A 22,043-nucleotide genomic window follows, 5' to 3' on the forward strand; every position below is an offset into this window, starting at 1 on the left:
GTCACAAATTAATCTGGCATGCTCATGCTTGGTAGATTTCCTTTAAAACCAACACTATTGCTGTGGCTGGCTATCTGTTTATTAAAGATCATCAAAGTCATGGTTGGTAAGTGCTTTCTGCCAATAAAATCAAGCACTGAACACTGTACTGAAGTTATATACAACACAAGCGTGTGTGTTTTTAAAAAGATTCAATAGCCAGACACAGAGCTTGATCCTGTCAAATGGAAGCACTATAAAATCTCATTGCTTGCAGTATAACCATTAAAGCATGGGCTCAATTTACATCCTAGGGAATTGAACATGTTCACACCAAGTATTACTGTGTACACATTTGAAAGGACGGAAGCCTAGAAAAGGGCAATTGTGATACATAGATCTAATTGCTTGAAAACATTTCATTATCACCCATGTTCTCCTTTGTTCCACTCTTATTTGTTCCACAATCTGATGATCAGATATTGCTTTTTCACATCTACACTTTCGGAGCTTATCCAATTCCTATTTTGCTGCCACTCTTGATAAAGAATAATGCATGATTGTCTACTATAACTCAGAATACTCTGCACACATCTGTTCCATGTGGAGCATAAGTAATGTTTCTTGTGAGTTATCCTTTCATTTCCCTCCTCCTTCTGGCAAACCCAGAGTCGGTAATATAATCTTGCTCCATATTTCTGTGAATATGAAGCAAGACTTAATATTTTCATATGAAGTCTGCTCCCAATTCTGCTGAGCCATTTGTGTTGTTATGTCGGTAGTCAATTATAACAATCCTCTGGAAAACTTTAATGCCATATTTCTTTCCTTGGGTACTCAAATGATGTCTCAAGGAAAGACTACATATTATCACATTTGTATTTTGTCCTTCCAAGAAGCCCAAAGTGACATACATGGGCCTTACTTGCTAATGATTCTATAAGGCAAGTATATCCCAAGGTCCATCAGAAAATCCATGGCCTACTCTGCACCTTGGCACTCTGATTTTCATTGGGAATCTAAGTCCCCACCTTTGTAACTTAAGGTTAATAGACAATAAAATAAACCACCATATACTTTAGCTGCCAACTGTATATAGAACAGTGGTATTGCTGAGTAGCCTGTTTACGCTTTGAGTCACCCAAGGGCTGACTCAAATATAAATGAAGTAAATAAATAAATAAATAAAATACGAGGTCCAAGGCATGGCTGAAGAGTGGGACAAAGGTATCCAGAATAATTTTGTACCAAATCACACCAACCACAGATGAGTTATGATTGGGGCATACACCTTATATACTTGAGTATAAGCAGAGTTTTTCAGCCCCTTTTTTAGGCTGAAAAAGCACACACACACACACACACCCCGGTTTATACTCGAGTCAAAGTTATTTATCATTTTACCCTGCTGTTATTTCAACTGTACCCTTGGTTTGTTTCTGATATGATAAATTATTATTATTATTATTTCAATTATTTTACTCTATTGTTATATTACATTTATTATTTTACTCTATTATTACATTTATTATTTTACTCTATTATTACATTTATTATTTTACTCTTATTATTATTTCCATTATTTTACTCTATTTTATTACATGTATTATTTTACTCTACTATTGGAAGGATATATAAGCACATTTACACTGAAGGTCAGAATAATGGTTTAATTAGAGTTGGACAGTCTTATCTTACAGTTATATGTAAATATTAAAAAATCTGATACCCCAATTAATGTAATTTTATTGGTATCTATATGTATTTTGAAATTTACCAGTAGCTGCTGCATTTCCCACCCTTGGCTTATACTCGAGTCAATATGGTTTCCCAGTTTTTGTGATAAAATTAGGTGCTTCGCCTTATATTCGGATTGGCTTATACTTGAGTATATATGGGTAAGTCACCATTCAAATCTGTGGGTGAAGTCCCCCACTTACCTGCTTTGATTATGAATTATGAATACTTCAGCATGTATCATAGTCTTCATTAAAAAGGCTTTTTTCTATTACATTAATCTATGCCAGTTTTCATGGACTTATCTCTCCCTCCCCCCCAATTGTGTGCAATCTATCATGTGTGTGCCATGCAGTATTCTATGTGTATCTCTACACACACAATTGAAGACATTCAGGGCAGGTTTAGTAACATTCTTAACTACGTGCAACTTTTACTGTATTCAGTGGGGTTGCTTCTGAGTAAGATATGCATGGCACTGAACCGTCAAGATTCTTTGGGTCTTACATAGTAGGAACCTAAATCATCTCTAACCCCTAAAGGGGGAAAAATCCACTCTTACAAAAAAGTAGCAGTCCACAAAGCTTAAAATTTTAAACAGGTTTTATTTTTTCATCTGAAACATCAGGCCTTGTAGTAGTCACAATTAATCATTCACCAAAACATCAAGGAAGCTTGTTAAAAACCAAGTAAGTAGAACATAGTGTAACCTTGTGAGCACACTTACAAAAATCCACTTTTAGATCTACTATTTTATAAATTAACAAGAAACTGAACTCATGATCACAATGACATTTAGTACACAACACAAAAAACATAATCTTTTTTTATTCTAGTGCAAATACATATTAAAAAAAGATTTAGTCTTTGGATCAGATGCAGTCAATCATGTCCTTACATCCAACAAGCTAGTGGGTGATGAGAATCTTTATTTTGGAATCTGGTCTGACAGGAACATTGAACCAACAGCAGCATTAGCAGAAAGCATCCAATTTCACATAAGATGCATACCAATGTACATCAAAAAGTCCATAATCTATTTAGCTACTAAATCATGGGATTTAGGATACAAATATTTTTTTCTGATTATGAACCCAAACTTAAGCAACTGGGGGGGGGGGGGGATGGTTCTTTTTCCCCTTTAGAATCTATTTCCTTAAAAACATAACATAGAGGAGTAAGCTTTACTAAAAACTTCCTCCTCATAGTGTCACCTGCACTATGAAAAGTTGGGGCATCTAGATATATATATAATCTGTCTGGAGGTTGTTGCTCACACAAAAGTGCAGGCTGTCAAGTCAAGGATCGTGAGCACTCTCGGAGTGATTGTATGTGGACACTTTCATTAGCGAGCTAATCATGAATTTTCACAGCAATCCTTTAGAGGTCTTTCATCCTTCCATTAGCAGGGAAGGTGGGAAAAGGAGAGGAAAAAGCCAAAGGCAATGTGACTTGTGGGGTTACCACTCTCAGAATAAATGACAGACACTTTCAACATATTGACTACATTGCTTTTAATAGCGGAGGTAGTTTAAAATAAGGCTATCTAGGCATGAGCCGGTTTCTTTTCCAGGAAGCTGAATTAAGACTTCAGAAGGGCAGGACTGAAATCTTTCACTTCCTGGGAGAAGGCAATTATATCTATTATATCCTTTATTCCATCACCTCTGATGCATAACAAAAGTGGTGAAATATCTTTAATATCACAACACTTCTTAATAACTTCAGTGAAATAACGTGCCTATTGTAAACTGAATCTTACTGAAAAAAACGGACTTCACTGGAAAGTATTCAAAATAGCTCTTTCATAAGGCCTCTACGTACATTTCTTTAAAATTTCACACAATGAAAAAATAGCAATGCACTGTGGTTTCATTTAAGACTTGCAAAAGAAATAGAGAAAAAAGAAATTAGACCTTGTAAAAGTAATGCTTTCTGCCCAGGAGATAAAAGTATAAATTCCAAGAAAAACAAAAACAATTGGGACAAAACAGACATATGTATAATTGGAGGTAAGCTGAATGCATTGTTAGAAGTTAAAAGTAAAGTCACAAAATTTCCCTACCAATATCATTTACAAACAGATGAATCAAACATTGAAGGCTTCACTTGGCTCTAGTTCAAAGAAATAAAGGATTGGCTTCACCATGTGTGACAGAAGCCTCAACTGGCCTGAACTTGAAAGTTGTCAAACTGAGTAAATTCAAAAGAGCGTGTCCCAATCGCTGCCCAGCCATTTTCTGGAGAGTTCACAGTAACGTTCTCCCAGAGTGGATAGCCATTTAACATGCCAGAGGCGTTGGAACCCTGTCACAAGGAAAGAGAGAACTTCAACATACAAGGACTGATGCAAATTCAGCAGACTAATTAGTCAAGCTTCGAATTGCAAAACTATTCAGTAATTTGAAACATTAATGCCCATGGTAATTCAGCCATAGCAAGCTGGCACATAAAGGCACCGAATGGTCAAGATTGTGCTCAATTACAGAAATCAAAGAGTTGGAACCAGATGTGGGCAGAAGTAATTGGCTTGTGAGGAAGCACTTTTCCCTGCTACTTCTTCCTTATAGTAGCAGGTCAGCTACCAAATAGGATGAGCTATTATATATGGAGAAAAAAACTATAAATGGATAGAGAACATCCTGGAGTGGACCACTTCTGTTGAAATAATGCAACTCCTGAATGTAACCTAATAGATATTATTTCACTAAAAATGCCCTTTGAAAAAGTTAAATGTCTCCTTGTGTGTAGGACACAATTTGTGGCTTTGTTAAGAATCCCACACATTCTTCCTCCTGCTGCATCTAAATCAAAATAAAAATACTGAAGGGAAGTGTATTGTCGAAGGCTTTCATGGCCAGAATCACTGGGTTGTTGTAGGGTTTTTTTGGGCTATATGGCCATGTTCTAGAGGCATTCTCTCCTGACGTTTCGCCTGCATCTATGACAAGCATCCTCAGAGGTAGTGACTACCTCTGAGGATGCATCCTCAATACCTCTGAGGATGCTTGCCATAGATGCAGGCGAAACGTCAGGAGAGACTGCCTCTAGAACATGGCCATATAGCCCAAAAAAACCTAAAACAACCCACTGAAGGGAAGCTTGCAGAGTAAATGGAAAAGGCCTTGCATTGGGAGAGAAGCTCTTCTCCCAGTTGTGTTGAGTGAGAAAAGAGAGTATCAATGGATCTTATATCAGAATCCAAATCACTATCAAAAGCACAAAGCAGTACAGGCAGTCCCCATGTTACAAACAAGGTTTTGTAGGGTTGTTCTTAAGTTGAATTTGTACGTAAGTTGGAACAGGTACATTTTGAAATGTAACTCCAACCACATATAAAAGGGGCCATGGAAGTGCAACTGGTTAAACCGTTGAATTATTGAATCTACTGATCTAAAGGTTGGCGGCTTGAAGCCCCGGATCAGGGTGAGCTCCCGCTGTTAGCCCTAGCTCCTGCCAACCTAGCAGTTCGAAAAGATGCAAATGTGAGTAGATAGATAGACCATCTGTGCGGAGGTAACGACACTCCATGCAGTCATGGAGTTGTCTATGGAGAGCAGGGTCCTCGGCTTGGAAATGGAAAAAGAGCATCTCCCCCATGGCCGGAGTTGAGAACTGCCTTCAGAAGCCAGAGGTTAACAGGGAAGCCTTTACCTTTGTTCTGTGTATTTCCCGTCATTGTTATTTCACTGTATTAAAGACACTGAATGCTTGCCTATATGTGTATGTTGTAATCCACTCTGAGTCCCCTCGGGGACATAGAGCGGTATATAAATGAATTATTATTTGAAACACAAGATGAGTCCACAGCAAACAAGATCACTCTGCTGGCTGTTGTATTGGATCACAAGTCAGACACTTCCCAAGTGCTTAGACTGTGTGATGAATCAGCAAATTATTATTAATATTATTATTATTATTTACTTTTGATAGCATAGGGAAGAGTTAACGCATCTGAGACATTTGTTTTGCCTTCTGTGCCCCTGTTCAGAAAATTTCACCTCACTTTTTGACCCTGTGATCATTGTATTCTGAAAAAATTGATTTGTTGTGTAAACAAGGATTGGTGATAAAGCTTCAGTGGAGATACCTTGTTCCCATTATAACTGTTCCAAGAGTGAATTTCCCTTCCTAGCAGTAGATTTCTTTCACTTCCTATTGTCTCACCCCCATTCTTAGCTATGAGTAATTGGAAAGTCAGATGTTTGTAACTCAAGGACTGCCTGTACTTATCAAACGAATGACTGGCCCATATATCAAGCCATTAAAATAACTTAAATCAACTATATTACCATTCCAGACTCATTGCACTATATCTGATTTTCCAAAAGGTTTTTCTTGTATTTTCCCATCACAAATCAGGGGTAGCATCAGGAAATATGCACACTAAATAGTCAAGTATCCTTGGCTCACTAGTATTCGTCAAATCATACAGAAGTTTGGGGAGCTGAATATGTATTATACAGTTTTTTTGTGTCAGGGGCGACTTGAAAAACTACAAGTCGCTTCTTGTGTGAGCAAATTGGCCGTCTGCAAAGATGTTGCCCAGAGGATGCCAGGATATTTTAATTTTTACCATCCTTGTGGGAGGCTTCTCTCATGTCCTACTTGGGGACCTGGAGCTGACAGAGGGAGCTCAACTCACTCTCCCTGGATTTGAACCACTGACCCATTGGTCAGCAGTCCTACTGGCACAAGGGTTTAACCCATTGCACCACCAGGGGCTCCATTATTATATAATAAGTAGGAATAACAGTCTGATATGGTAAATTGAATCTTTAAAAAAATGTGTGTGTTTTTCCTCAGCACAAACTAGCATGCCCATTTTATTTTAAAGGAAATAATCAGAATACAAGTAGAAAGGCCAAAAGGCTACTCTGGTAAGACATGACACCTCGGGTTTCACAGCCCAAGGTTAACGAGTGATATGAGAATCATAAAATGAATTTAACATGTTGCGGACTAAAATCTGGCATCACAATAGGCAATATTCAAAGGTCAATGGGGACAACTTTTGAGGCTTCCAGGGAACAGTTTTACTGGGGGGGTTTTGGCAAAAGCCTTTCATGAACAAAAGAACTTCTGAGGAAAACACCTCATCATGAAACCATCAGATTACAATTTACTAAGTAGAGGTATATCACCTGTGGCCCTCAACAAGATCTTTATCTCACTACCATGGAATTAGCTTTCTCATGACTGGATTGTCACAGATCATATGTTTTGCATATCAAGTACCTTTGATCTCTTTGCTCAGTTTTCCCACCCCATCTCCATCTCCAACCTATAATTTATACTTTAGGATCTTCATCATTAATTTTCTGAAGTTGACACTAGGCTAGAAAAACTTATTCCATGATACTCTGATTAGATTTGTGCTTTTTGTTGTATCTGATGCAAGAAATGAGCATGGCTTTGCTTGTGGAAATGCTGTATATTAACCATGAACTCATTCTCCAAGTGTGGAACCACTGTAGTAGAAACAGCACCAACCACACATAAGAGGAAGCTCTCTGGAGGTCCTGAAAAACCTGTTTGTAGAAATAAACACAGAATCTTGGGGGCGAAGGAAAATAGACTAAAGTTAAAATTTTATCCGAAACATGAGGACACGTGATCATTGGTGACAGAATGCTACTGGGCACTAGGAAAAATAAGCTGTATGAATATGGGTGCCTGCACACACTTGCATACATTAGGAAATGCCAAATGTAGTTTGCTGATTGCACATTTTTGTTGCAAGAGCAATTAATTGTTGTGATGTGAAGTGTTTCTGTTTGAGATTTCAGCTAACCAGGGCTTTGCAGAGTACTCTTCTCCACGCCATGACACGAGATTTCTCGTAAGAAAATAATTGTATCATTACTATATTGTTCAGAATCATGAATCAATAGGAAGCAGAACTTGGAAACACTACATTTTGGGACACAGCTCTCAGATTCCCCCATTTCTTACAGCTGGTCAATACTAAAGCTATTTCACTTCCACTGTTATTCTTACCGTAAGAATCAGAGTGAGTGTATGCCATGCTTTAGCTCGCACGCCAGACAGTCCTTTCATCAGGATATTGTTACCATCTGAAAAACAAATTGTTCTTCAAGATGTTTACTGTATTTTGAACACTCCATAAAATTAAGCATTATTGGAAATCTATCCTGAACAAAACTTTAAAATTATAAAATGATATAATCTATCTTTGGACCCAATTATTATTCAATTACATTGGACTAGAGAACAAAGAACCATCAATGGTGCTGAGGAATATTTGGCTGAAAAAAACCTGATTTCTTTTGCTTGTCTTCCTTGGCCTGCTTGCTTCCTCATAGAAGTTGAAGAGGAGGAGATGTGGCTGGCATTAGACAATTGGGGAGGGAGGTAAAGTGGAGTCAGAGTAGACTGGCAAAAGAGGAGAAATTGGTAGCCCCTTCAGCTAAATATTCCTCAGGACTGCTGGGGTTTTTACTCACTATTCAGCTCAATCCCCTTCCCCATACCACTTTTGATATCTTGTCTGATTTCTTGTCTGCTTTCTAATGAGGCACAAACTTGCATCCACAGGTCAGTCCAAAATCTATTACTTGTCACCCCCCAAATCTGCCCTCAATTTATACATGAAATTGGATTATACATGAATATATATAATAATTTACAATCCTTCTCTTTGTGGAAATATGCTAAAAGTGCCAGATACATGAAGTCAATGGGACTTGAATATGTGCCAACTGACACATTTTTCTTGGACCCCTTGATGGCGCAGCGGGTTAATGCACTGAGCTGCTGAACTTACTGATCCTGCTGTTAGGCCCAACTTCTACCAACCTAGCAGTTTGAAACCATGCAAATGTGATTAGGGAAGTTAATGGTGCTCCATGCAGTCGTGCCAGTCACATGACCTTGGAGATGTTTATGGACAACACTGGCTGTTCAGCTTAGAAATGGAGATGAGCACCACCTCCCAGAGTAGGACACAACTAGACTTAATGTCAGGGGAAACCTTTACATTTACCCTTTTAACACATTTTTAGTCCTCAAAAGTACTTTTGTAGACACTGGAATTAATACTACATGGAAAACTATTTTGACCCACCAAATGATGATCTGATATATTGTTGTTGTTGTTGTTGTTGTTGTTGTTGTTGTTGTTGTTATATTTCTTACCCACCTCTCCTCATGGCTCGTGGTGGGTTAGAACATTAGATTTCCTTTAATTACTGTTTACTTAAAAACATATGTATGGATAGTTTGAGACTGAGGGAACCTGATTTTGATGACCTCTGACTAGCTAGCAAAAACATCTTGACTTGACATCAAACTGAGGACTGAGAAAGAACAAATCTATGTTGTTAATCTATTATCTATTAGCTCAAGCAATAAAAACTACTGAATAATGAATCTGTAATGCAAATAAAAAGTTCATAAGAATGCCACCTTGCATCATTTCAAAATAATCTGCCACCCACAACTATCTAACAGGCATGCAAAATTGTTATTCGTAAGTATCTAATAGGTATGTTAGTTACTCACGGAGGTCATCTGTAACTCGATATGTGCCATCTGGAAGCACCCAGAAGAAAACTCCTTTGGCACCTGCAATATATATTCCAGCTTTGTCCACTCTTCCTGCTATAAATGCACCTCCTTTTTCTGATTCTATGTAAATGTCACTTGTTATTGTTAGATTTACCCTGAAAAATACAATATAGTTTGTCAAAGTTTTGCCACAAGGTTTTCCATTTGTTTCTTCCATGGACAAGTAGTATGTGCAAACCTCTCACTAAAAAAACAAACAAACAAACAAAAACCAAACGAAACTCATAACCTCTGATTGCATAGGGTAGTCGTAAGATTGTTTCTCCCATACTTGGCCTGTTTATTGGCAATTTTAACCTGATCTGCTATGTTGGAAGGTTGTAGATATTTAAAATGATATGGTACAACCCAAATACTGCAGTGCTCCACTGGGTCACAAAGCCAGCTGATATATATGATTGCCAAAATACAAAAAAAAAAAAAAAAAAAAAGCAGCTTCAGCGTAACTTAAGTTTTGACCGAACAGAACATAATATAGATAGAACCTAGCAACACCACTAAAAGACATGTAGAGGTGCAAACTGCAGCCTAGTTTAACGGAAAACAAAGAGGCCTAATGTCACTTTCTTGGTTTGGCCACACTGTTCCAATTTCTATTTTCCATTGCTGGTCAGTTATTCCACTGCTGGTCAATTATTCGAGCTGGTAACAGAGAGGCTATCTTCTTTTTTATCCCAATGTTTCTTCATGTAAGAAGCAAAGCCTCGGGGAAAAAAATCTGTATTTTTCATTAAAGCCCCATACTAACAATACTGATTTGGAGAACTTTAAAGTTGCAGTTCTAAAGGGGACATTTTCAAGCTCTGTGAAGAACTAATGGAAAAGGCAGGTCATTGGTCTGGTAACAAACAAAAGCAGACCGAAGAGGGAATTAGTCAACCTCACCAGGCCTTTTTTTAAAAAACATTCTCCTCACCCTTTTCCACCTGGGAACTATTTTCACAATCCCTTTTTGCCCCATATGTTATGTAACTCAGCTATATAGGTATATAAAATAGGTATTAAAACCAAAAATGTACTAATAATAAGTCAGCATTTGCAAGGTTTGCTAAACAGGCTGATTTTCCTTTTAATGAAGTATAGGTAAGGTAAAGGTTTCCCTTGACATTAAGTCTAATCATGTTTGACTCTGGTGGGTGGTGTTCATCTCCATTTCTAAGTTGAAGAGCCAACGTTGTCCATAGACACCTCCAAGGTCATGTGGTCAGTATGACTGCATGGAGCACCGTTACCCTCCCGCAGAAGTGGTACCTATAGATCTAATAACACCTGCATGTTTTCGAACTGCTAGATTGGCAGGAGCTTGGCTTACAATGAGAGCTCAACCCACTCCCCAGATTTAAACTGCCAACCTTTCAGTCAGCAAGTTCAGCAGCTCAGCAGCTTAACCCACTGCACCACTAGGGGGCTGTTTTTAATGAAGTATAGCTGAAATATTTTCTGTAGAGTTCACTGTAAACACTGTATATTGCTGCTATCAGATTAATTTAAACGGGTGACCTTCAGAAACCTTTTACTGTTTCCATTTTTTGTGATTCCTACATTTTCCTAAAGCAACCCCTTTTAGGATCAGGACCCACCAGTTTAAGAAGCAGTGGGGTATACTACTTTATTTACTTTATTGTATTCCTTTATTACCGAGTACTGCTTGTGAGCCACCCCCAAAATATTTACAGCAGCATGTAACAATACAGAATGAACAAGATATTTACCCACAAGGGTCAAATAGCAAAATTATTAATACTTCAAAGAAAATGCTACTGCTTAAGTATATTTTTGTAGTATGCCTAATTTCATAAAATATTCTAGGGAAGTATTTAGGTAAACCGCTTTGTATTTATAAGTTTTCTGTTATCCAGTATCTTGCATTCATCTCCTTTTCTTTCTATAAAAATAGACAGCAGGTGGCAGTCTGGGATCAAGATTACTACAGCTAGAATGATGTGAGCACAATTCCTCCAAAAAGACAAATGATTCGCCAGAAAAGAATCTCCCTCTGCATATGTGTTGAAAGTTCCACACTATAATTAACTCAGACCTGTTTCTAAATTCCATCGCAAGCTTTATGCAAAACTATAAACTCAATGCATGACACTCAGTAACATACCATTTGTAGTTGCCTAAAACGCTGATGGTATTCTCTGCATCAGCGACCCAAGTTACCGGTCTCTGAGTCACCACTTGTCGGAGAGTATAGGTGTGTTCACCTGGATCGGAAGTGTTTACAAAGTACTCAAACACCCCAGTTTGGTCAGCAAAGTTTGGTGCTTCACTAAAAGGAGGATTACCTATTGGGAGAATAAGAGGTTCATTATTTCCACTCACATACATACACAAATAATTACATCACACTAAAGCTGCCCCACAGAAATAATACATCTAAAAGTCAGCAGATTATTGCTACAATTCAGTGACAGCTGTAGAAAATTCTAAGTACCCCGCCAAACTACAAAATGGGATGGTGCATAGCACTTCAAGTGGTATAAAACTGATATTATTTTGTAGACATAGAATAAGAGCCTCTGATGAATAAAAAAATCATCCTATAGAATTATTTGTGACCTTTTTGAGACTAGATATGTATTTCTGAAAACTGAACATCCACAGAAAGAAACTGAAGATCACTGGGCATGCACAAACATTTAATTCCTGCAGGAATTCTCTATTGCAGTGATTCTCAATCTGTGGGAACACGGGTGTTTAGGCCTACAACTCCCAGAAATCCCAGCCAGTTTACCAGCTGTTAGGATTTCTGGGAGTTGTAGGCCTAAACACCTGGGGTCCCACAGGTTGAGAACCACTGCTCTACTATGTATTCCTGAACACCGATACTACTCACAAGGAACCGGCTGTAAACACACACACTACTGTTGTAAGATATACTGCAACATTGGCTTCAAGCACTAACTTACGAATATTGAAATCATCTTGGTATTTTGATGGAAAAGACTGAGATGGGGGAGGATCTCCAAAAGAGCCTTTATGGCCTGTTGTCAGTGTTGTCAAAGTATAGATCTCATCCAGACCCAGACTGAGTGTCAAAACCCCTTCACAGACCTGTATAAAAAGAGGATGAGCAAATGATACACCGTCAGAAGACGCATTATAACAAAAGAATTTTGCTTCAAATTAAATGACTCCATCCATATTTCATCACACATGCTATACCCATTGATATCAATCTGACAGTCATGGTCTACTTGCCCCATTTATTTCACCAGGCCTACTCCAGATATGTCTATGCCTTGGCCTGACCAATATTCCAGCAGATTTAGTCTGCTTTAGCTACCTGTCTGGACACTCACTGTATAAGATATTACAGAGATTATATTTTGCTCATGAAATGTCAATAGTAAATACAGTAAATGGAGATTGCATCTGACAAGACGTGCTTCTGTATGGTATAGGCATTCCCCAGATTATGAATAAGATAGGTTCTGTAGGATTGTTCTTAAGCTGAATATGTATGTAAGATGGAACATATATTTTTAAGTGTAACTCAACTGTCTTTTTAACGTTTTGGATAGGATAGGGAAGGGTTAACTCCCATGTAACATTTGTTTTGCTGTCTGTGCCACAGTTCAGAAGATTTCACCACACTTTCTATCCCTGCGACAACTGGATTTTGAAAAATGTGGCTTGTTGTGGAGCCAAGGATTGGTGATAAAGCTTCAGTGGAGAGTAGATTTCCTCTCGCTTCCTGTTGTTTCACCCCCATTTGTGACTAGAAATCATATGTAAGTCATATGTCTTTAACTCGTGGGCTGCCTGTACTGAGACAAGGTCTCTATGTCTATATCTGTTTATGTATTATGTTTGGTACTTGTGGTGCTTCTGTGAGCCATGCCAAGTCCCTTCAGTGAGATAGTGGCAGGGTATAAATAAAGATTATTTATTTATTTATTTATTTATTTATTATTTATAGGACTTGAAAAAAATCAGTGGGGGCGTTTGTTGTTGATCATTTGTCTGATACACACTTTGAATATCAACCTCCTCCACAGTGTTTTATTCAAAATATTTATACCCCAAATTAAGGGTGAGGTGAGGAATTTTTGATTCTCCAGATGCTTCGCACTACAACTCCCATCACTCCCACAGCCATCATGGCTAATGGTAAGACACTATGGAAGTTAAAGTTCAAAACAACTGAATGGCTTAAAGTTCTCAATTCCTAAACAGACAGAAGTAGAACTCCAAGAAAAGAGATTTCATCTGAACATAAGGAAGAACTTCCTGACTGTGAGAGTCGTTCAGCAGTGGAACTCTCTGCCCCGGAGTGTGGTAGAGGCTCCTTCTTTGGGGGTTTTTAAACAGAGGCTGTCAGGGGTGCTTTGAATGCAATATTCCTGCTTCTTGGCAGGGGGTTGGACTGGATAGTCCATGAGGTCTCTTCCAACTCTATGATTCCATGTGAGCATGAAGCTTTAACTATTGTAGAAAACCTGATTGGGAGGAGTGAATTGGAGATAAACTTGCATTTTTCCTTTCAAGCCCTTTTTAACCTCCCCGCATAGACATGTGACATATACATTCTTAATGTATGTCTTATGACACCCATTCACCAAGCTGTTTCCTCCTTACGCTTTTAAATACATCATTATGTAAGGGTAAAACAAAGGGAACTGAAATGCTTTTTTACTTGTTCACATGTAATGCTTTATGTATTGCCTAATATATAACAGGAAGTGTGAGACAATTCTGTAGTAATCACTTCCAACTTATAGATTAAGGGATACTCACTTTTATAGGACCGAGAGACTGGAACAAGGTGGAATTTGAAGATGAAAATTCCAGCTTAGAATACCACATCTGAAGGGCCTGTAATTTGCTCTGAGGAGGAAAGAAGCACATACAATTCTCCTTATAATAGACATTTATTATCAAAACTTCAGTAACGACTAGCTTGTGAAACAAAAGAATAACTACATTACAATGTTTTAGTCAACAAGTCAGCAGTTCTCATACTCAAATAAATTCTATGTCGAGGAAGAAGGTTCGTTAACTAGAAGATGATCTGCTACTTCAAAAGTTCTGGTAGATAGTCAGAGAAATGGGTGTTCAAAAACAGCCCTGGTAGACAACTCAATTCCTATCATTAATGGGCTTATGAAAGATGTATACCAGTTAAAGGCTTGATGGACCATTCCTGAAGATTCTTGGGGAACCAATATTTTCATGGAAGATTCTGGCCTGATGCCACATGCAAAAAGGACCATCCTGTTTCATCCCATTGATGGCAGATCTACGGTTGTTTAAAATTCTCTGTGAGGGATCTAGAGTGCTGCAATTCATGGAAGTGGACTAGAACTCTTTAGCATGGGACTCCAAGCACCTCCACAAGCCACAAACCCAAGGATTTCACTTGATGGAACTGTAATTAGCCAAAATGATAGAAAACTGTTCTAACTGTAAATAAACTGTTATAGTGCACACAGTAAAGAAGAAATGGAGGCCCACAGTACAGTGGCCTTAAAAAGTTACATCCAGTTATATAAATACTTTTTAAAAATCAGCACCAGTCTTTCTGCATTTCCAAGTGTGGATAGCACATGCTGAACATGCTGAAAATAAAACTGATGAGACAGCATTCGGGGCACATGCCCTTTACTCACAAAGGATCCTTTGAGGTGGAAAGTTGCTTTCTGGGGCGTCACAATGAATGGAAACAGAGGTGGCCTGATGCACTTTGAGTGGCCGTGGGTCTGAAAATAAATAGGAAGGAGCATGTGTCAGTGATCAACAAAAGTGACACTCTATTCCATTTATTTCTACCATTCAGACTGAGAGAGCTGTTGTTCTGTGGCCAAAATACAAAATGAAAAATTTACCTAAATCAAAAAAACTCCTATCCAAAAGTATACTGTAAATATCATTAGAAATCATTGAAAGTGTAGCTAAGTCACTGTTTTGAAGGGAAAGGGAGAAAATGGAACAGAATATAAATAATCCTAAATCGCAACTTTTACACAATTAATGTCCAAGTGTTCCTCACGTAAATATCATAAATAGAACTTAGTCTTTGACAAAATGCAAAGTTATATGGAAGAGAAGAGCCCTGAAGAACCAGTATAAACAAGTTAATAGTTTAAAACTACACTGGAAGAAGAAACTGTGCTTCTATCCATGCAACTCCTACCAAGAACAAGAAGATCCTAAATCTAGAAACCCCAAACCACATCACTTAAGATAAGTATAAGTCGTTTTTATGCCACTGACTACAAAATGCAATGTGAAGCAATTAAATGTGGAAAAAACTCATTTCAAGACCACATTGTCAAAAGTCTATTGGCAAATACAATAAATAAATAAAGAGTGACTGGAGAAACAGAGCTTGCAGTCCTCTCATTCCTTGAAACAGATATATAGATATTGCTATAATCATCATTATTGTAACACTTCATATGGTTTTAAGTTGTTAACATAACTTATGCTATAATTATAAGAAGAGCGGCCCTGGAATACAGCAAAGACCTATGTAATTGAGATACTGTTTACTGACAGCCACCTTCTCTATCAATTTGTCCATTTACTTTTATAAGCCACCAAAATCAAAACAAATCATTATTTCATGTGATAGCAAGTTCCAGTTTTACACTTGTGCTAAAGAAATGCTTCCATTTAACTGCCTTGCCAATTTAACTTCAGTGAGTGATCCCACATTCTCCTATTATGACAGAGGGACAAAAGCTGCTTTCCATCCACTTTTATAACATGATGCCCCTTCTTGAATTTCTCTAAAGTAAATGGCCCCAAACATTTTGATGTTTTCACACAGGGAACTCTGACAGCTCCCTGAACATTTTCATTGCTGTCTTCCACACCTTTTCCAACTTGACAATTTCTTTTTTGCAGTCTGGTGAAAAAAAAACTGACTGTAGCATTTCCAATGGGTTTAATCCACAGACCTATTTATCAACCCTAGAAAATATGTATCAGTATAAATTAACCACATTTTACAAATAAGAGAGACAGCAATTTGTCAAAGATTATGTTTTAAATTCTTAACTTAAGTCAGATTTGTGAAGGGTTCTCTTCAGAGTTCTCAGCCCCAGAGATAAGTTTCAAGCCTGATATCCTTCACAGCGAATCCATTAGTTCTAGGTAATTAAGTGGGAAGCATGGATTTCCAAAGTACTATTACATTATACAGTCGTAGTGTTGTGTATAAGTTAAGGTAGCCTTCGACAAAAAAGCATTTACCAATGTTTCAATGATGATAGTAAGATTGCCTTGTCCATCTGTCAGAGCAACAAAGCTGCCACCTCCTTCCAGATGTCCATCCACCTTCAGGTACTGCCAACCTGGTTGTGTGAACTGGGTTGTGTGTGCTGTGCCAGAAAGAGAAAAAGCAGGGAGGGTAATAACAACACTTTGATTAGAATAAGGATATCTTAAAAAGCCGTGGTCTTTATGTAGTCAGGCTAATGCAAGAGAAAGGAATCCACAGGCCCTGAGGAAGATACAAATTTGCAGAAGTATTTTAAAACAAACATAGCAAAAATGACGTAGGAAGACAAAAACAGCTCTGTGAGGATGAACATACTCAGCAGGTATGGAATGCTAACTTAAAACTTTGGAAAACTGAAGGTAATGGAAGAAGAGGAACAGGTTGCTACCCTAAACTTCTACAGATCATCCTCTATATGTATGGATTTTGCATCCATTGATCCCACCATCCACAACTTTAAAATATCCCCCCAAATAAAATAAAAAATAAACCTTAATTTTGCCATTTTACTACATCATTATGAGACCTCAGCATCTACTGGGGGACCTCAAAATCAAGCCCTAGCGGATACCAGGGACCCACTGTAAATATAGCGGAGCAAGGTTTCAAGGCCCACAGACTGGACATTCCATCAGAAACGCAAGCACTTATATGCACCCAAAATACCAGTATTTTTTTAAACTACTTAATATGCAATGAGGGAGGAAACATTTGGGCAATTTCACCAACTAATCAACGTGTTTCAGAACCTGTTTCATACCCAGGTTTCATACCCAGGTTTCATACCCATTGTTTCTACGACGAGCCAAATTTTTCAAAATCCAATTCTCACAGGGACAGAAAGTGAGGTGAAATTTTCTGAACAGGGGTACAGACATCAAAACAAACATCACAGGGTGTTAACCCTTTCCTGTGCTATCCACTTTAAAAATGTGCCTGCTTCAACTTACACACAAAATCAACTTCAGAACAAACCTACAGAACCTATCTTCTTTGTAACCTGGAGACAGCCTGTATAAGTCAGTATAGGGATGAGGGGCCTGTTGCCTTCAGATCTTATTACTCTAAAACTCCCATTGCCCCTGAACTTGACTTTGGTATTTGAAGCTGATAGGCACTAGACTCCAACAATGCCTGGTGGGCCATGAGTTCACTGCCCTTGTTTATAGTTTAGACCAAAAAAATGTTAACCCAGAGAGATCAATCGTTTAGTCCCAAATAGAATAAACCTATTGAATCAACTGTTAAGTTTCTCTTTAACACGCAGCCTCCAATTTTCTTTTTTTTTATAATAAATTTTTATTTGCAAAATTTTCTATAAATACAATGTTTAAAAAGTCAGGGGAAAGAAAGGGAGGGGGGTGGGTTTTTTTGGGGGGGGGAGCTAGGGGGGATGGGGGGGATAGGGGAAAGGGGGGGTAGAGGTTTGGGTGAGGAGGGGTGGGGTAGAGGGGTGGGGTAGAGGGGGGGGATGTCTTCTTCCGTTACTCATCTGTGTGGGATTTTCTATGCTTTTTTTCCCTTCCAATTCCATGTTATCTCTTCGAGGTTTCTTAGAGGGATCTGTTTTTGAGTCCTTTGCTATTGTTCTGTCTTTGTTTCTTTTAAACTAGTACCTTTACTTTATTTTCTTTCATCCATATTTTTACTGCTATAAAAATACTCTGGTTTTAATACTCTGGTTTCTCTTCAGATCGTATAAATCTTTTGCCTTTTACAGCCTCCAATTTTCAATGCTTGGCAAGTAGCTAAGAGTACATTTCCATTACAAGCTAAAACAGAACATTCTTCCTCAACAGACACTTGAGGTGTCTTGGCCAGCAATTCCTATTATCCATATCAACTAATTAGTTTCTGCTGGGACTGATAGAATCATAGAGTTGGAAGAAACCTAGCGGGCCATTCAGTCCAACCTCCTGCCAAGAAGCAGGAAAATCACATTCAAAGTAGTCCAGAAAAATGGGAAGGTATCACATCAAGGAAGGAAGATGAGAATAATGTTACAGTAAGCTGAAAAATGGCAAGCAGTGAATAAAAATGTATATTATAAACAAGGAAAGTCACAACTTCAAAAAATGTCAGGTTCATAAAATCTGTTAGGAAGTGTACCTGTGATCCATATGGGAGGACTCACAGTGTAATGTCCACTCCAAGGTTCTTGTGCTGTCATTAAACCACTCCGTCCAAAAGGCAACTCCTCATAGTAACTGGCCACTAAATTCCAAGCAATAGTACTGGAGTAAGGGGAAAAGAGGAAAAAAGATGTTAATATATACAGTAATGCAAATTCTCTAGCAGGAATGAGCATGCAAATTTGGTGCAAGAACTATAGGTAAAAGTATAACCTGAGCCAATAGCTTGTTGGTGTCTTAACATACTTATAAGTTTCTCTATGGAAGCAGGTAATTTTTTTTTGCCCCAAAGCACCATGCTTAGTTAAACCTTACAAAAAGGGAGTTATACTTGTGGTGACATTGGACATGGAGGTGTACCACACATGCAGGCAAAGGGCACTGTCCATGGATTTACATGCCCATTTGGTGTCCAGGTTCAACTGTGTAACAATGCCAATCAACTTAAGAGCTGTATAGCACAATTAATGCAAGGCTCCACATGCACTGGGGGAACTCTGAAGATATTTCTTGACTAATACTTAAGGGATAAGTCAAGTGACAGAGCACATGTTTTTCAAGAAAAGGGTTCCACATTCTATCTCCAGTTTCTCAAAGGAGAAATTTGACAGGATCTGTCCTAACATCCTGTAAAGCTACTGTCAGTTCGTATAGAGGTATCATATAACAAAGCACCCTATGTTCCTAATATGTTAGCAGAAGGAAATTAGGCATAAGAGAGCAATAACATCCACTCCTTTTCTGAAATAAAAACAAATATGTATTGTCAAAGGCTTTCATGGCTGGAATCCATGGTTTGTTGTAGGTTTTTCCGGGCTATATGGCCCTCCAGAACATGGCCATATAGCCCGGAAAAACCTACAACAACCCAAAAACAAATATGCTTGTCAGAGTTTCAAGCCAAAAGGAACTTCATTCATTAAAATTATCACCATGTCCAGCTGCAGGAAAAGAGACCAGACTGTCTTATTGCACCTTGCATTTCAAAATATGAATATGATGCATCCACCATCACATGTATATCATGAATGTCAAAACATACGCTGTCATGTTCCCATTCACAAAGTTTTGATTCAGGATTCGAGCCCAGCAACCTGCACCCAGTTCATTGTTGAAGGTGCTGTAATCTTCTGAAGACCAAAGTTTCTTGTGAGTCTTCAAGGCAGTAAGCACAGTTGTTGTTCCTGGATAATGAGCCCTGGATAATGTCAGAGAAAGAGAGATAAAGAGAGAGGTGCATTTTAACTCTAAGAAGAATTCTAGAAACACTCAAATCAAATGAAATATGTTTTTAGAAAAGAGCAGAGATTGGAGTCTTTTATACAGCATTTATATTTTTATTGCCGCTTTTCTCTTAAGGATAAATTTTGCCCCAAACCAGGAGCAGGTAACATTTGAATGCTAGGGGGCAACCTATGGAGTCCTGAGAATCTCAAAAACATCTCTAGGGGTCGCATACACCCATAGAGCTTATTTTGCCCAGCTCTGCTCTAAACAGATCTGAGCTATTCTTAATAAATGGCATAACATCCACCGAAATTAGAAATATGCTCGCATGTTTGCATCATAACCTGTACAGATGCAACACTCAGGTAATCCATAACTCAAGACACAGAATGCTGATCCTGCATGCTTCATGAATGTGGAAGCTTTTAAAAAGCAAAAAAAGCTGAGTGTTAGCATTCAAAGAGTTTTCTGAACACTGCATGGGTTCAATTTCATTGCCTCAAAAATCTTTTCAAGACAGGGGTCAGCATCATTATATCTATTTTGCAGTTGGAAAGCCATTCTTTTACTTACTCTCTCCATGGCCTGCCTAGTGGCTTCACAACAAGATGTCTTATTTCAGTCTCTTTATCACTACATTTCATTATTTTTACTGACCAGAATTCTAAGACTTGGATGACCAAGGTCACCAGACAACAAGCCCTTTTGACCCATTTAACTTCAAAGAGCAACCCACTGTGCCGTAGTTCCAAGTTGTCTTTTAACAATGCCAAAAATAAAGACTTTTAGTTCACATCTAAGAACCTGGCATCCTGATATTTAGCACTAGATACACAAAGCCATTTGCAGTTCATAGTTAACCTAATTTTTTACCTTGAAAATACACAAGTTCAAGAGCATCAGAAGCTTGCAAAGAATATGCTTTAGTTCAACAATAAAAAGTTAAACTGCTACTGAAAAATTGGATCAATTCTGTCAGTACAAACATTAGAATTCACAGCTACATAAAGCTGTGGCATAGCTTTTTCATAGATAAGAAGAAAGCTTACCAGACTTATATGGTTTGTGCCATTCAAGCTAAGCATAAATGATGCAAGAAATATCAGTCTACCATAAGAGAACAATGAGATGTTAAATGGCTTTTTTCACATTCCTTTAAACCAGATTAATTATCAAAACTAACTACATAAAAGCGTGTAAATCAAATCCTGGCATGATTTCTTACACCCCTAAAATCTAGCAAGAAACTGCTATAGGATAAGATACTATAATTTTGAACTGAGTGACTAGATCTCAAGAAGGTGTGCTCAACCCATTCTTCACATTACTTTTACGCCCCAAGTGCCTCTTATCATGGGTTACTCTCTGCCATAGTATCAAATACATATGAACTGGTATCCTCTTGGTTAGCCCCCACTAAATTCATTTAATAAATGGCTTGAAAGGTGACTATTGACCCACTGATTCAATACATCCACTCTAAGGACTAACAATAAGATTTAGGCTCCAGCTTTATAAGCACATTTGGAAAGCTAATGGAGGGGAAAGGCTCAAAGAGAGTCATAATATAGACTAGTGAAGCAACACTTCAGGAAAGGTTAAGAAGTATTTTGCATTTCTCACTCAAAACAGCTTCAATCTTTTATTATTATTATTGATACATCCATTCAATTAACAAACTTTTGCCATACAAGTCTTATCTCTATATACATTATTCCAAAAGTCACTTTACCTTAAATAACACTTTATACTTAAATAAATAAATAAAAAACTTTATTTATACCTCGCCACCATCTCCCCAATAGGGTCTCAGGGCAGCTTACATGAGGCCAAGCCCAGACAACATATTATAGCAAAATATACCAAAACATAAGCAACAAGCATAAACATCATAAGTACATAAAAACATATGAATACATTAACAATATAACATTACAATAAACACAATCACAGTGGGTGAGCCACATACGCAGGATAAAACGTTAAAAACTCGAATGAGATAAGAAGAGGAGCAAGTTATTTGCAAGAGGGAGCTCATAAAAAACACAGGGTTGTGGGACCAAACTTTCCCTTTGGGGGGGGGGGTGTACTCCAGTAACAGAAGCGTTGAAGGGAGCAGTAGTGTCATGTTGTGCACCTACTCACCA

At 38.0% G+C, this 22,043-nt stretch overlaps 1 protein-coding gene across 2 annotated transcripts in view; it reads right to left on the reverse strand.

The window, feature by feature from the left end:
* Positions 1-2,301: 2,301 nt before the first annotated feature.
* The window catches only part of GALC (galactosylceramidase), a 45,188-nt gene continuing 25,446 nt past the window's right edge, over positions 2,302-22,043 (reverse strand). For both annotated transcript variants that reach the window (XM_060757131.2, XM_067462952.1), the window contains exons 8-17: positions 19,712-19,867; positions 18,647-18,771; positions 16,510-16,637; positions 14,922-15,011; positions 14,050-14,139; positions 12,219-12,363; positions 11,414-11,594; positions 9,241-9,401; positions 7,717-7,793; positions 2,302-4,023 (exon numbers count right to left, since the gene is read on the reverse strand). In XM_060757131.2, the coding sequence (XP_060613114.2) occupies positions 3,880-4,023; positions 7,717-7,793; positions 9,241-9,401; positions 11,414-11,594; positions 12,219-12,363; positions 14,050-14,139; positions 14,922-15,011; positions 16,510-16,637; positions 18,647-18,771; positions 19,712-19,867 (1,297 nt within the window). In that variant the 3' untranslated portion in view covers positions 2,302-3,879. The remainder of the gene's footprint in view (positions 4,024-7,716; positions 7,794-9,240; positions 9,402-11,413; positions 11,595-12,218; positions 12,364-14,049; positions 14,140-14,921; positions 15,012-16,509; positions 16,638-18,646; positions 18,772-19,711; positions 19,868-22,043) is intronic.

Source organism: Anolis sagrei, chromosome 1 (genome assembly GCF_037176765.1).
Source record: "Anolis sagrei isolate rAnoSag1 chromosome 1, rAnoSag1.mat, whole genome shotgun sequence".
Taxonomy (NCBI): domain Eukaryota; kingdom Metazoa; phylum Chordata; class Lepidosauria; order Squamata; family Dactyloidae; genus Anolis; species Anolis sagrei.